At 50.8% G+C, this 14,622-nt stretch overlaps 1 protein-coding gene across 1 annotated transcript; it reads right to left on the minus strand.

Moving 5' to 3' along the window:
• Positions 1–566: 566 nt before the first annotated feature.
• CACNG1 (calcium voltage-gated channel auxiliary subunit gamma 1) lies at positions 567–14,379 on the minus strand. Its single transcript, XM_008012035.3, has 4 exons — positions 13,802–14,379; positions 4,707–4,781; positions 2,128–2,265; positions 567–1,320 (listed from the first exon to the last, which is right to left on the minus strand). Exons 1-4 carry the CDS (start codon positions 14,028–14,030, stop codon positions 1,094–1,096), a joined length of 669 nt encoding a protein of 222 aa, XP_008010226.1. The 5' UTR covers positions 14,031–14,379; the 3' UTR covers positions 567–1,093.
• Positions 14,380–14,622: the final 243 nt, after the last annotated feature.

Consider the following 14,622-nt stretch of genomic DNA (forward strand, 5'->3'; position numbering starts at 1 on the left):
TGTGGCCAACGGGCCACAGTTTGCCAAACCCTGCCCTAGGAGCGTGAACTCCAGTGGGTTCTCCAGGGTGCAAGGCAAAGATCCCATCTGCCAATCATGTCTGAACTCCACTTCAGAAGCTTGGGCAAGTACTGTGGGGTTCTGGAAGGCAGAAGTGTGCAAATCATGGCTCTTCATGTGGCCCTAAGCGTCTAACTGCTAAGCCCTGCTTCCTGATGTTCTTCACAACAGAAATCCAGCATCAGAAATCAGACACTGGCTGGCTGCTTTAGCGCTGCGTTGGCACCAGGTGCGTTGCATGCCAGGCTCTAGAAATAACCCCTCCTATTTTTAACACCCTTGCTTCATCAGAAGGTTTCTAGTTTCTCCCGAAAACAATCTCAGGGCCTAGAGAAACCCTGTCTGAGTTGGAATTCAGAGCCTCTAAGCCACGTGTGTTGCCCTCTTGTCCCCACAAAAGTCCTCAACGTACCTGGGTGACCTACCTTCCCTTCTCATTCGGCGTCAGGGGGCCCCTGATGTGACCGGGAACCTGAGCAATTTCTATGCAAGGCGCGAGGAAAACGTGAGTTTTCTGAGAGCTTTTTATTTCAAGCCACAGACAGATTCTACTCAGTTAAAAATGCTTCCCAGGGCTCCTGGAAGCCGAGGAGGGGATGCTGCGCTCACCAGAGAGGGTGTGTTTTATCACTGAGAAAGGGAGGGGCTGGCTATTTACACGGAACACCAAGAACTGGCAAACACAGGTTGTCCCTGCAATGTTCATAAAGGACAACTGGAGGCAGCTTATCAGAGGCTGGTACAGTGGGGACACTTCTGAGCTCCAGGGGAAGTGGGGCCCTTGCAAACACCTGTCCACCTGCTGGCCCTGCCTTTCCCAACTGTGGCCAGATTGAGACTGACATCTTCTTGTTCTATTCCCAGGGGAGCCTGTGGCAGCCCAGAGGAGAGAGGAAGCAGCCTGCGACTGTGGCAGGGGGCAGATGGGAGCAGGGTGGAGCTAAAATTGCTCCCGCCTCCTCTCTGGAAGGTTCCGGGCTGAGACCTGGCTTCCTGGGGAAGAAGCCTGAGGGTTGCTAGGGCCACAGGAGGGCTAGTGCTCAGGCTCAGCATCCATGCAGGACTCCCATGGGTTCCGGGGCATTCGAGGCAGGGAGAACAGCAGGAGGGTGAGACCACCGAGGAAGAGGAGGACAAAGGCAGCACAGGCGCAGGCGAAGGACCAGGAGTAATAGTACTCGATCCAGACGGTGTCCTCACTGTCAATCATGCGCTTCACCGACTGCCGCATGACCTCTACTGAGACCAGGATGCAGAGACCTGGGGGGCGGAGCCAGGTACACTCAGGGACCTGCCATTACTGCCGTTACCCCCAGCCCCACCCCAGCCTGTGTGCATGGAGGAGGCAGTGACCTTGCCTTGGGGGAAAAGCTGCCTCAAGGCAGGTTCTAGCTGGGAGCCTGCAGAAGGATCCGTTTGTCCACGCACCACCCTATTCCTGCATCCCTTAGAAGGGCGACCACATGGCCGGGTACGGTGGCTCATGCCTGTAATCCCAGCACTTTGGGAGGCTGAGGCAGGAGGATCGCTTGAGGCCAGGAGTTTGAGACCAGCCTGGGCAACATAGTGATGAGCCCTCTGTCTCTACAAAAAAATTAAAATGTAATAAAAACTTAGCCAGGTGTGGTGGTGCACGTCTGTAGTCCCAGGTACTCAGGAGGCTGAGGCGGGAGGAACCCTTCAACTCAGGAGTTCGAGGCTGCAGTGAGCTGTGATTGTTCCACTGCACTCCAGCCTGGGCGACAGAGCGAGACCCTCTTCCTCATCCCCCAAGAAAAAGAAAGAAAGGCGACCACGTTTCTTTCCTTCTTCTGTTAATCATTCTCTGGGCAGTTTCTTTGGGGCCTTGAGGGTTGAGTCATGGGGAGGAATGGACAGACCGCCAAGCTCTGTCTCTCTCCAGCCCACCTGGGGTCGCTGAGGGCCTGGCCAGGTTTGCCCCTGGATGGGGATGGAGCCTGGGAAATGCCCCCCACCCAAATCCCATGGTGGGCATGAGAGTGGAGCGGAGAATCCCCCACGACATGGTCCCCCCAGTCCAGTGCTTGGGCGGAGCCCCCAGTCTACCTGCAAAAGCGTAGAACATGGACGCGGGCCGCAGCAGGTAGTCCCTCTTCTTCCCGAAGGACAGGAGGACACAGAGGCTGCCCAGGATGACAAAGCCAAGGCTGAAGATGGCGATGGCAGCTGCCGAGATGCTGTACTCTGCAAACACAAGGGACACCCGGCATGCGGCCTCAGTCCAGGAGCTCTCATGGTGGCTGGTTAGGGACCACCCCATGCACCACAATTCCCATCTCACACACGAGAAAGCCGACAGCCCCAGGGGCCAAGTCCTTCCCTAAGGCCCATGCAGAGCCAGGCGGCCATGGGGCTTCTTCTACCCGTCTTCCCAGAGCATCAGGCTGCAAGGTCCCCACCGGGGGCAGAGGCGAGAGGCAAGTGGCTGGAGGCCTTTCCAGAGCAGAAACTTTCCTCGAGTGACAGGGCAGGAGGCACTGGGGCGGCGGGGTGGTCTGCCTGGGGTTAAGGAGCAAAGGACCACAGGGTGGCTTGTCACCCAGCCCGGTGCACGTGAGGCTCTGCCAGTGTGTGTGGCAGTGTGCGTGTCTGTGTGTGGTTAGTGTGTGTGTGTTCATGTATGTGCCACATATGTGAGGATCTGTCAGAATGTGTTAGTGTCTGCGTATGGTAGTGCGTGCATGTGTATCTGGGTCTACGTCAATGTGTTGGTGTGTGTGTCACTGTGTGTATGTGTGTCTGCATGTGCTAATGTGTACATGTATCTGTGCATGTTAGTGTCTGTGTGTGTCATTGCCTGTGTGTCACTGTGTCTTGTCATTGTGTGTCTCATGTGTGTCATTGTGTATGTATCATTGTGTGTGTCATTGTGTGTCACTGCATGTCGTGTGCATGTCATTGTACATGTGTGTGTGTCAGTGTGTCTCTGTGTGTCTTGTGTGTGTGTCATTGTGTGTATGTCATTGTACGTGTCTATGTGTGTATGTCATTGTGTGTCTCTGTGTGTGTCTTGTGTCATTGTGTCATTGGGTCAGTATGTGTTTCTGTGTGTCTTGTGTGGGTGTCATTGTGGGTGTCACTGTACATGTGTGTGTGTCTCTGTGTGTCTGTGTGTCTTGTGTGTCATTGTGTGTGTCATTGTCTTGTGTGTGTCACTGTGTCTTGTGTGTCATTGTGTGTCATTGTGTGGTGTGTGTGTCATTGTGTGTCATTGTGTGGTGTCGTGTGTGTCATTGTGTCATTTTGTCTGTGTGTCATTGTGTGTAATTATGTGTGTCATTGTATATGTGTCTCAGTGTGTGTTTCTGTGTGTGCCTGTGTCTTGTGTGTGCAACTGTGTGTGTAATTGTGTCAGTATGTGTGTCATGTGTGTCATTTTGTGTGTTATTGTACGTGTGTGTCAGTGTGTCTCTGTGTGTGTGCCTTGTGTGTCATTGTCTTGTGTATGTATCATTGTGTGTGTGTCATTGCCTGTGTGTCATTGTATGTCTGTGTGTCATTGCCTGTGTGTGCCTTGTGTGTGTCATTGTCTTGTGTATGTATCATTGTGTGTGTGTCATTGTGTGTGTCATTGCCTGTGTGTCATTGTATGTGTGTCATTGCCTGTGTGTCACTGTGTGTGTGTCATTGTACGTGTGTCAGTGTGTGTGTGTCTGTGTCTTGTGTATGTCATTGTATGTGTGTATCTGTGTTGTGTGTGTCTGTGTGTGTCAGTGTGTGTCTCTGTGTCTGTGTCTTGTGTGTGTCATTGTGTGTATCTGTGTTGCGTGTGTCTGTGTGTCAGTGTGTGTCTCTGTGTCTGTGTCTTGTGTGTGTCATTGTATGTGTGTATCTGTGTTGCATGTGTCTGTGTGTGTCAGTGTGTGTCTCTGTGTCTGTCTTGTGTGTGTCATTGTATGTGTGTATCTGTGTTGCGTGTGTCTGTGTGTCAGTGTGTGTCTCTGTGTCTGTGTCTTGTGTGTGTCATTGTATGTGTGTATCTGTGTTGCGTGTGTCTGTGTGTCAGTGTGTGTCTCTGTGTCTGTGTCTTGTGTGTGTCATTGTATGTGTGTATCTGTGTTGTGTGTCTGTGTGTGTCAGTGTGCGTCTGTGTGTCTACCCACTCACCCTGTGTGCAGCTGTCTGGGCGCGGGCAGGCACAGGTGTGTGTCCCGACAGTGGGTGTGCGTCTGAGCTCTGTGGGTCCTGAAAAGCTCCCAGAGCCCACTGCGCCCTCTCGGTACTTGGGGAAGGGTTTCTAGGCCAGGGAGGGACTCAGACTGTCCCTGAAGACTCTAACCATCACATCCCACCAAGAGCCACCACAGGGCCTCTGAGCACTTGTTCCACATCCACAGCTCCCGTCACAACAGCTGCCCTTGGGTAGGAGCCTGCCAGAAAGTGCTGCTTCTGCAAACGCTCCCTGACCCCGAGGTGTGGAAGCTCTGGGCCCTGGAGATGGAAGGCGGCTACCTGGGGCCTCCGGAGCAGAGAGGTGGCAAGGCCGTTGTTCAAATGCACCACGGGCTTCTTCTCATCAGGCCTGAGGAAGTCAGTGCTTTTGCCCCCAATGGCTTTCTGGCCCAGTGATGCATGACACAGAAGTCCCCTCTTGTCACCCCAGCCCCCTTTCCACCCAGGCTCACCCTTCTGAGTAGTGAATTCGAAGATCTCCGAGCTCTCGCCGGGGTTAAAATGCCTGAAGTAGGAACAGTTCTTCTCTGCAAAGGAGGAGACACACGGTGAGTTGAGGGGAGGGACCTGTAGCAAGGACAGAGGCCTGGCAGAGAGTGCAGTGTCATGCTGCTGGGCACGCAGGGGCTCTGGCAGGCTCTCTTCTCCCCAGATCCTTAATCTGGGCTGAAATGTCTGTCTTTGACCCTTAGAACAACATCTCAGTGGAATAATGAGGTTGCCTGGGAGGCTGAGAGGTCTTCAGGGAGCTGAGGCTGGTTGAGTCCACAGGGCAGACGGCCTATGGGTTCTGCACCCCATTAGGCAGACGGGGTAACCAAGGCCCAGGCTTAAGCCATTTTTCAGGGTGTGCAGGGTGCACAATCACTAAAGAACCAAACAGCAGTCGCCGTGAGGACCGATTCTGCCCCCCAAAGGGACACTGGGCAATGCCTGGGGACATGGTGGTGGTGAGAGGGGTACACCTGGCATCTAGCCGGTAGAGGCCACAGACGCTGCTGAACATCCTGCAACACACAGGACAGGCCCTCCCAACATGGAATGATCCAGGCCAAAATGTCAAGAGTGCCAAGGTTGAGAAACCCTGGACCAACCCCAAATCTGGGACTGTTTCTCATCAGAATCCAGGCCCACCCTGGTTCACCTGTGGGACCTGGGAAGCAGTGTTTTTCAAAAGCTTTCTGGGAGATCCTGATGTGCAGCTGGGATGGGAACCCTGCTCCAGGCCCCTTAAAATGCCCCGCAAAGGGCTTTTTCCGAGTGGCCATTGGGATGGCCTGGACGCAGATGGAACCCCTATGAGGGCTGAATGTGACCATCATGTGGTTTCACTGGGTCGCTGGTCTCTGTGAGACAGCCCAGATAAGACCTGCCCCGCAAAGCCGCTTGGCCCACCTGATAATTGTCATAAAAGGTATGGAAAGTCTGTGGGTAGTAGGAACACGAATCTGAATTTGATGAGGGAGAGGGGAGGGGTTCAGCACAAGGAAATTCATGCTGATTTAAAATATAATTTCACTTCCATTTTTCTCTTTCAGTCTCTCTCTCATAGCTAGGTATACTATAAAATCAAAGGACAGGCTGGGCGCAGTGACTCACGCCTGTAATCTCAGCACTTCAGGAGGCTGAGGCAGGAGAGTCGCTTCAACCTGGGAGGCAGAGGTTGCAGTGAGCTGAGGTCGTGTCACTGCACTCCAGCCTGGGTGATGGAGTGGGACTCCGTCTCAAAAAAAAAATAAAAAGGCCCAGTCTTATTTCTTCCTAAATCCAGTTTATCTTCTTTGCTCTTGATTTAGGAAGTGGATGAATGGGTTATTTTATATTATGTTTCCTTCAAAAACTAAATTAGTTTGCTTTTTATTTGTGGAGGCCCTTCATTGATTTCTTTTCCTGTGGGTCAATGACCCTGAAATAGAAAGACATCTCTTCCTCTAGTTTAGATGGTGTCTAGTTTGTCAATTCATTTGTTCACTTCCAGGCTTCATTTAGATGCTCACAAGGCGGTTAATGGCTAGTTCTTTCTGGAAATGTACCTGCAGTGATACCAAGGCTTTTTTGGGGGATGAAGGCCTTCTTTAATCGGACCTAAATCATCTTCTTGCTTCTTAAGCCTGTGGTCTCATACCATTCCCCTCCTTCCCCCAAAAGTCGGGGCTGCTGCCTCTCCTGAGACTGAGGAAGGAAATGACCCTGGAGATGGGATGTGGTTTAGCAGCAGTACCCATTCCTGGCATAAACAGCTTTCTCTGTGCGCTTCTATATTTAAATCACTTTCCTTTTGAACCACATTACCTGGGGTGTCTGACTGCTGGTGGTGATGTCAGAATTGGTGCTCTGCTATTCTCTCTCGGCGTCCGGTGCTATTTTAAAGCATAATGCAGACCTCTTCTATTTGTTAGATTATTAGCTATAGATCTCTTGAATCACTGCTTCGAAATGGCCCATGCTATGTTGTAAGTCTCCATGTGTCTCCCCCTGGACAAAGAAACATTTCTGTTTCCGTTGTATTCTTTAAGAACCAATTTCAGTTGTCAGAATTGACTGAATTCAAGTGTATTTCACCGTCGGCTGCCTCCCTGACTGCTCAAAAGCTGTCCATTAAAATCCTTCCCAGCGGAGGACCCTGAGATGAGGGCCACGGAGTGCTTTGCTGGAGCACGGCTGTTTGCATCCGGTGGGTTGCTGAGGTGACTCTCGCACAGGTAGCATTTGACTCGCCACACCCCCACCAGATAAACGCCAGACTCTGTGTGGCTGCTGGCTGCTTGGATAGAAATGATCTTAACTCAGACACAGGGGTAGCCTACGTGTCTGCAGGAGCCAGGCTGTGAGCTTCTGGGGGGATTGCTTTTCTTTTGGTGGTCCAGGGACAATGTTCCCCTCCCTCTTCTCCATTAAGTGTCCTCAAATGGAGGGAGGGGCCTCCAGTGGCTAGGATTCCTTCTCGGGGCATCAGGAAGCCTCAGCTTCACTCTTACATGGCTGAACTAGGGGCCTGAGGACGGATGGCCTGACTTGTCCCCTCTCTTGGGCTTAGCACATGAAAAAAGCCAGTGTCTCCTGCCCTGAACCTGGGAGAAACATCCACTCCTGGGCTATGTGGCTGCCCACTGGAGACCATAAACCCTTTCATGGTCCCTGATGGCCCCTGTAGGGGTGGGGGCACGTCAGACCCAGGCCCCATTCGGGATAAATCAGGCCAGGCATCTGCCCATGTCACTCAAGAGGGTGAGGGTCCTGTTCAGATGAACAGACCCTACTATGAGCCCCTTCCCTCCCTGCCCTGTCCCTGGGTCCAAGTGGATATTATTTGGGAAACTGAGCATCCAGGGCAACGTAAAGAGGAAGGACATCTGAGGGGGACCCGTCTTAGTCATGGGGCAAGAGGAGAGGGACTGTGACGGTCCTGTGCAGACTCTGAGCCTTCCTGCCTGTGCCTCTGGGATGTCCCTCTCTGTCCCACTGCCCTGGCTTCCATCATACTTACACAAAGCTTAGGGATTGCAGCTTTGCTTCCGACTAAGTCAGCAAAGATTCCAATGCCAGGATGATGATCTGGGGTGTTAGGAACTCTGAGGTTGTGCCATTCTCCTTTGTCTCTGCAAATGGCTTATGCTGATTTTAATCTCCTTATTTCTGTAAGACTCAGTGGTTTAAACATATTAAATGGGGTATTTATTAAAACTGTGGCGAACTCAGCCCTCAGACTTGACTGGGGGATGGAACAGTCTGGCTAAACAAGTGTTCTGGTTAAGGGCATTAGTCACTGTGCAGAACCATGTCTAGTGTGCCAGTTTCGAAGAATTAGAGCAGAAGCCACATTTAGCTCCAAGCTGAACTGGAGTTAATAGGGATCTTTCTTTGATAATTGGAGCAGCTGGTAGGATTAGGGGATGCCTTGGGTTATCACTGAGACTGTATCAGTGTTACCAAATGACAGTCCATGGAGACTTTCATATATTCAAAGATACTTTGTGGATTTGTCCAAAACCAGAAACTGGTACTTTAGGGATGCAAGAAAGCCTCTAACGTGCATTGATGCCAGTGTTGTGTTTAGCCTTTTGGTAAAAGAAGTTCTCTCAGCTCCTGACAGTGGTTTTCTGGGCTGTGTCTCCTCCCACACCTCTGATTGAAGAATTTTATAAAATGGGCTGGAGAAATCTCCAAGACCTGACCCTGGAGCTCCAGAGCACTACTCTTCCATGGCAGAAGCCTGGCTTTGGCCTAGGCCTCTGGCATGGACTCCTGTGAGTGGTGAGGGGAGCCCATGAAATTCCTGGGGTCAGTAGTATCATGCTCTTTCATCCAGTCCCAATTCCTGCACTGAGAGAAGATGGACCAGTAGGGAAAATGGGGCACTAGGCAAAATGGGCCCTGGGGCAGCCTGCCTCCTTGCCCTAAAGAGGCAGAGCTTGAAAGAAGCAACACTTCACCCAGCCCAAGGGCAAGGGATGGCCTCTCTGTGGGTTCATTTGGACTTTCAGAACACATAGGCTCTCCTATGGGAGAGGCCCCTGCTCTCATTCTGGAGGCATTGGAATTGGTCGTAGATGTTGTACATGGAAGTCCTTCTAAGACTCTTTGGGGGACAGTAGAAAAATTAGACAACTCTTGTGGGGGACAGTAGAAAAATTAGACAACTCTTGTCCACTGAGCCTCCAACATTCTAAGACTAAATGGGACCATGAGAAGTCTCCTCCACTGCACCAGCTTCTGGTCTGGCTACCCTCAAACTATGCCATGTCAAAAGCTGGACTCCTTGTGTTCACTTGGGTCAGAACTTTTAGGAGCTGTGTTTACATGCACAATAGAGGGTGTGGGAAGGAACTGGAAAGAAAGGAGGCTCTGGATTCAAGACTTGGGTGGAGAACCTCTATTTGTTAGCTAGTTAGCCTGGGGAAGGCTATGCTCAGCCTCCATGTTCCTACCTGTAGAATGAGAACCACCTGTAGAATAAGAACCACCTGTAGAATAGGATCCACCTGTAGAATAAGAATCCACTCACTGGGTTGTTGTAAAGTAGTTAATTTATTGACTAAAAAGGTGAATGTTAGGGGTAATCGTCTGAGTACGAGTCCTGGCTGCTCTGCTCATCACCTGTGTTACCTTGTCAACTATCTCAACCTCTCAGTGGTTCATTTTCTTTATCCGTAAGATTGGAATGATGATAATAGCATGGCCTTCATGGAGGTTTTTGTGAGGATTAGGTGAGCTAATATATGTATGTCATCCCACCACCTTCTGGACTCCATAGATTTGGGGAAAAATTGGCCGTTCATCTTATTAAGGATTCCTCGTATGTGATGAATTGCTTCTTTCTGTTTTTAAGATCCTCTGTCTCTTTCAACAGTTTGATTATCGTGTGTCTAGGTGTGGATCCCTTAGAGTTTATTCTACCTGGAGTTCATTGAGCTTTACAAATTTGTAGATTTTTAATGTTTTTCATCCAATTTGGGAAGCTTTTGGACATTATTTTTCACATACCTTTTTTGTTCCTTTCTCCCTTTCCCTCTCCTTCTGGGACTTCCTTTACATACACTTGATGGTGTCCCATAAGTCTCTGAGGCTCTTGTCATTTTTCTTTCTTTTTTTTTTCTATCTGTTCCTCAGACTAACTAATCTCAAATGACTTATCTTAAAGGTCACTGATTCTTTTACCTGCTCAAATATGCTATTGAGCCCCTCTAGTGAATTTCTCATTTTAGTTATCGTACTTTTCAACTCTAGAATTTCCATTTTGTCCTTAAAAATAATTTCTATCTCTTTCTTGATAGTTTCTATTTCATGAGACATCATTTTCATCTTTAATGCTTTTGATTTTTAAAAAAAGTTCTTTGGATATACTTACTATAGCCAATTTAAAGTTTTTGTCTAGTAAGTCCAATATCTGGCTTCCTTAGGGATCTCTCGAGCTCTCCCTGCCCCATATATGCCCCATATCATTTTAGTTCTTTGCATGTCTTGTGTTTATGTATGTATTTATTTATTTAGAGACAGTCTCGCTGTCCCAGGCTGGAGTGCAGTGGAGTGATCATAGTTCACTGTAGTCTCTAACTCCTGGGATCAAACAATTCCCTCACCTAAGCCTCAGGAGTAGCTAGAATTATAGGCACATGCCACCACTGTTGTCTGTTTTGTGGGGTTGGTTTGTTTGTTCGTAGGGACAGGGTCTCGCTATATTGCCCAGTTTGATCTCAAACCTCTGGCCTCAAGCAATCCTCTTACTTGGCCTCCAAAAGTGCTGGGAACACAGGAGTGAGCCACCACACCCAGCCAGTATTTTTTAAACAATATAATGTGGCAACTCTGGAAATCAGTTGTTCCCCCTTCTTGAGGATTTGTTCCTATTGTTTGTTTAGTGACTTTTTGAACTCAGATGGTAAAGTCTGTTTTTTGTCATGTGTGACCACTGAAATCCCTGTTCAATTAGCTTAGTGACCAATTAGAAATTTCCTAAAATGCTTGGCAACAATGACTCCCCCAGTCTTTACTGAGGGGCTCTGTGCATATGACTCACACTCAGGTAAGCCACCCACATCTCTGCCTTAGCTTTCACTTTCTGCTTGAACAGAGCCTTAAGATAAGGCAGAGAGTGCTTAGGGCCTTCTTAGGTCTTTCTTGAGTGTGCACATAGCCTTGTGCATGCATGTGACCTCCTAGATTCCCAGGAATTTGTTGGAGCTTTTCAAAGCAACCTATGGACATCTCAGTCTCCAGTTTTTTGGTTAGCCTGTTGTTTTCCCAACTGTTATCTACTGCCTCAGACAGCCATGATGTTAAGCAATCATCTCTAATTATTTTCCACAAATGTCCCCAGGGAGAAAGACTCTTTGCACTGGATGAGCTCAGAGTCAGGTCAAACAGAAACAGCTTCTCAAGTGGGGCTTTTCAGGGAATCACCGGACAGGTCAAATCATGACAACGCTCTGGGAATGGGCCTTTGATCCAACCCCATTCTCTCCCCTCCAGAGGCTACTGGGATGCTGATTTTCACTGTGATTATGAAAGTTGGTTTGAGAGGTTATCACAGAGCTGGGAAAGGGAATCAGGAATAAGTCAAGTTAAAACATCACAGAACTCACTGGTCCTCCTGAGATTCACCCATTTTTCCTGCTGGACGTTGGTTAATTTCCAGAGTTCTGAAAATGTTGATTCTGACCATTTCCACCAGCCTTCTCATTGCTTTTATGGAGAAGAAGATTTTTGGAAGTTCTTTTTCTCTATCATCTTTTTTGTGATGTCATTCAAAGTTGATACATGTAAAGCATTTACGACAATATTCGGCACATAGGGTTACATGTATGTGCTATTATTATTGTTGTTGTTGTTAATAATAAATGAGAGGCCACATATGAACCCGCTTCCTCCCTCCAGACAAGAGTGGTCCCAAGGGGCACAAGAAGGGCATATGGGGAAGGAGAAAGATGTCCATTCGCAGAGAAAAGAGAGGGAAAAAGGCAGGAACATACTTTGGAAGATGACTGGGGGAAAGGTAGTGCTCAGTGTCACAAGTGTGGGAAGTATGGTTCATAGCTGGTTAGGCTAAGAAGGCAAAGAGGTAGATCCTGGTCAGGCTCAAGGCCAAGCAATGCCTGTTGGTCCCTTGTAATTGGTCCAGTCACCTCTCACCAGCCTGTCTCTTCCTTGTGTGGACTCTGCTCACTGCCCAGTCCTCTGCTCTGACTTTAAAAGGCAGATGGTTCCAAGCACGGGTGAACAGGACTGTAACAGCACGTCCCTATGTGCGGTCCCTGAAGAAGCTGCCCTGCCCTGCCCTGCCCAGGGGAGTTGGCTCTAGGGATTGCCTGTTTATGGGTGTGCTCGGCAGTCGCCAAGGGGCATGGGCATCCAGGCTATGCGATACCCTGCAAGCACATGGCCACACCTGTCACCCTCAGCCCTGGGACTCGGTGTTTCTATAACAGTTGGGCACTTACAAGTCTTCTGGGCGTCCAGTGGGCGTGAATGAGGGAGGGGATCTCTGGAGCAAGCAGCAGGGAAGGAAGAGGGAGCAGAGATGTGGGAGGATGGGGTGTTGGCTCTTTGGTTCACATGCAGACTGCAAGATCTTTGGGGACTCAGCCCTAGTGTCCTTGAAGGACAGGTTTCAAGGAACACCAAAGTCTGATAAAAGAGGGAATAATCCTGAAAACCAGGTGGGACATCACACTGACATAACCCTGCTCCACTGCCACCGTGGACGGGCGTCTGTAAACCTGGGAAGGGATCTTACATTGCTGAGAGTCAGTCCCATATTTTATAGAGGAAGAAGCAGAGGCTGAGATGATCTTTGTCCTCCCTGGATGGTCATTTGAGGGTAATGGGCAATGGTGACTAGATCCCTGGCCGCCTGGTCTCCACGTAGCACCCTTTCCTCTAAAGTGCTGTATTTGCTAAGAATCCAGAAGCCTCGGCATTTGCAGAATAGAGGCTAGTCATGCAACTACCAGGTACTCCTGAAAAGGAGCTTACCTTCGACATGTGGTTCGGTCACATGGTAGGAAATCGAGGAATACGCTTAAATTACAGGGTGAGGAAATGCTTTGTAACTCTGACAGGGTCTGAGCTAAAGGAGGATGCATAATGGACTGACGTCCTGACAAAAGGGCGGGCGGAGGCCAGGCACGGTGGCTCACGCCTGTAATCCCAGCACTTTGGGAGGCCAAGGCAGGTGGATCACCTGAGGTCAGGGGTTCAAGACCAGTCTGGTCAACATGGCAAAACCCCGTCTGTACTGAAAGTACAAAAATTAGATGGGTGCGGTAGCGCATGCCTGTAATCCCAGCTACTGGGGAAGCCAAGGCAGGAGAATCACTTGAGTCCAGGAGGCAGAAGTTGCAGTGAGCCAAGATTGTACCACTGCACTCCAGCCTGGGCGACAGAGCAAAACTCTGTCTCAAAAAAAAAAAAAAAAAAAAAAAAGGTAGGGGCAGGTGGCTCACCCACAGCCACGTCCTGCTTCACAGACATTCAACCTGTGCAGCTGCTCCAGGCCCAGGGCCCACAAGGGTCCATGCTTGGATTCATGTGCTGCTATCACTGCCTTGAAATCCTTGGTAATTTGGAGAAAGGAACCCTGCATTTTCATTTTGCACAGGACCCTGCATATTCCGTCGCCTGTCCTCTCTCCTCCCCTGCCTTGAGGCCAGGGACAAACCTGCCAGCTCCATGGTTTCCCCCAGCCTGAGGACACAGAGCCACCCAGCATGTCTTTGCAGGGAGGGAGTGACCAGATGGAGCCCAGAAGTCCCTGCGCTGGTAGAGCTGCAGTTCCTGTCTTGAGCCTGCCCAGCTCTCTGCTCTGGGCGAAAAGCCCCAAGGTCCAGCCAGACAGAAATAGCTGGGACAAACGCCCTCGTCTTACAACCCAGCCCCAGCCACCAGCACAGCACATGCAATTCAGATCTTCTTCCCTGGGCAGAAAGGGCTGGGTGGCTGCCCTATCTCTAGCCTGAGAAACCTGCCTTCCTTGGCATGGGCAAATTTGTCCAGGGGACGACGGGGAAGGGTGGGAGGTGGGGATCGGGATGGAGGGTGGGTACGTTACCCCCGGGCAGGGTGATGGGCCCGCAGGTCTTGCTGTCGTCCATGGGGATGCGCTTGGTACAAATCCGCCAGAGGCCGAAGTGGGCCGCCTCGCAGGTGGTGTTGTGGTGCTCCATGTGGGGGCTCAGCACAGCCCAGTGGTCGGTTACCACGGCCGTCATGGCCAGCACGATGCCTGCCAGGATGCAGAAGAGGGTCACGCGGACCTTCAGCGTTTTGGTCTGGGACATGGTGGTCGCCGAGGCGTGGGTGCCCTGGGCAGGGTCCGGCGGCTGCGTCTCCTCGGGCAGGTGACAGCCGAGCTGGGGGGTGGCGGTGGTTGTCGAGTTGGGAGTGGCCACTAAGTTTAGTGTGCCTGGCTGAGCCAGAGTGGGCTGGCCTTGGGGCTGAGGGACGCGGGACGTGCTGAGCAGCTGCCCAGACGCGTCAGGGGCCTGAGGGAGGCTGCTATTAATGCCCCTCTCCAGGCGTGGCACCGGGGACGGCTTCTGCTCGGGTTTCTGAGCTGTCTGCCTCTCTGGGAGCCAGAAATACCCCGGTGGGGGGCGGGGCAAGGAGAGAAGGCTCTGGATGGTGGATTGAGGCCTCTATGGAGTAGCAGCTCAAGGTGCCTGAGTTAGGAGGGGGCGAGGGGTGGGCAGCAGGGCCCCAGGGGTGGGGATCTGTCTGCTCTGGGCTAATGGGAAAGGGCACCCCAGGCCAGGGGAGGAGACCAGAAGCTGCAGGCTGCATGGCCGTCCCGGGCTCCCACAGGGTAAGCCTACTACCAGTGGGGCAGGGAGTAGGTTCTCATCCTGGAATCTGGGGGTCCTAGGATTCTGT

The sequence above is a fragment of the Chlorocebus sabaeus genome, chromosome 16 (genome assembly GCF_047675955.1).
Source record: "Chlorocebus sabaeus isolate Y175 chromosome 16, mChlSab1.0.hap1, whole genome shotgun sequence".
Lineage (NCBI taxonomy): Eukaryota > Metazoa > Chordata > Mammalia > Primates > Cercopithecidae > Chlorocebus > Chlorocebus sabaeus.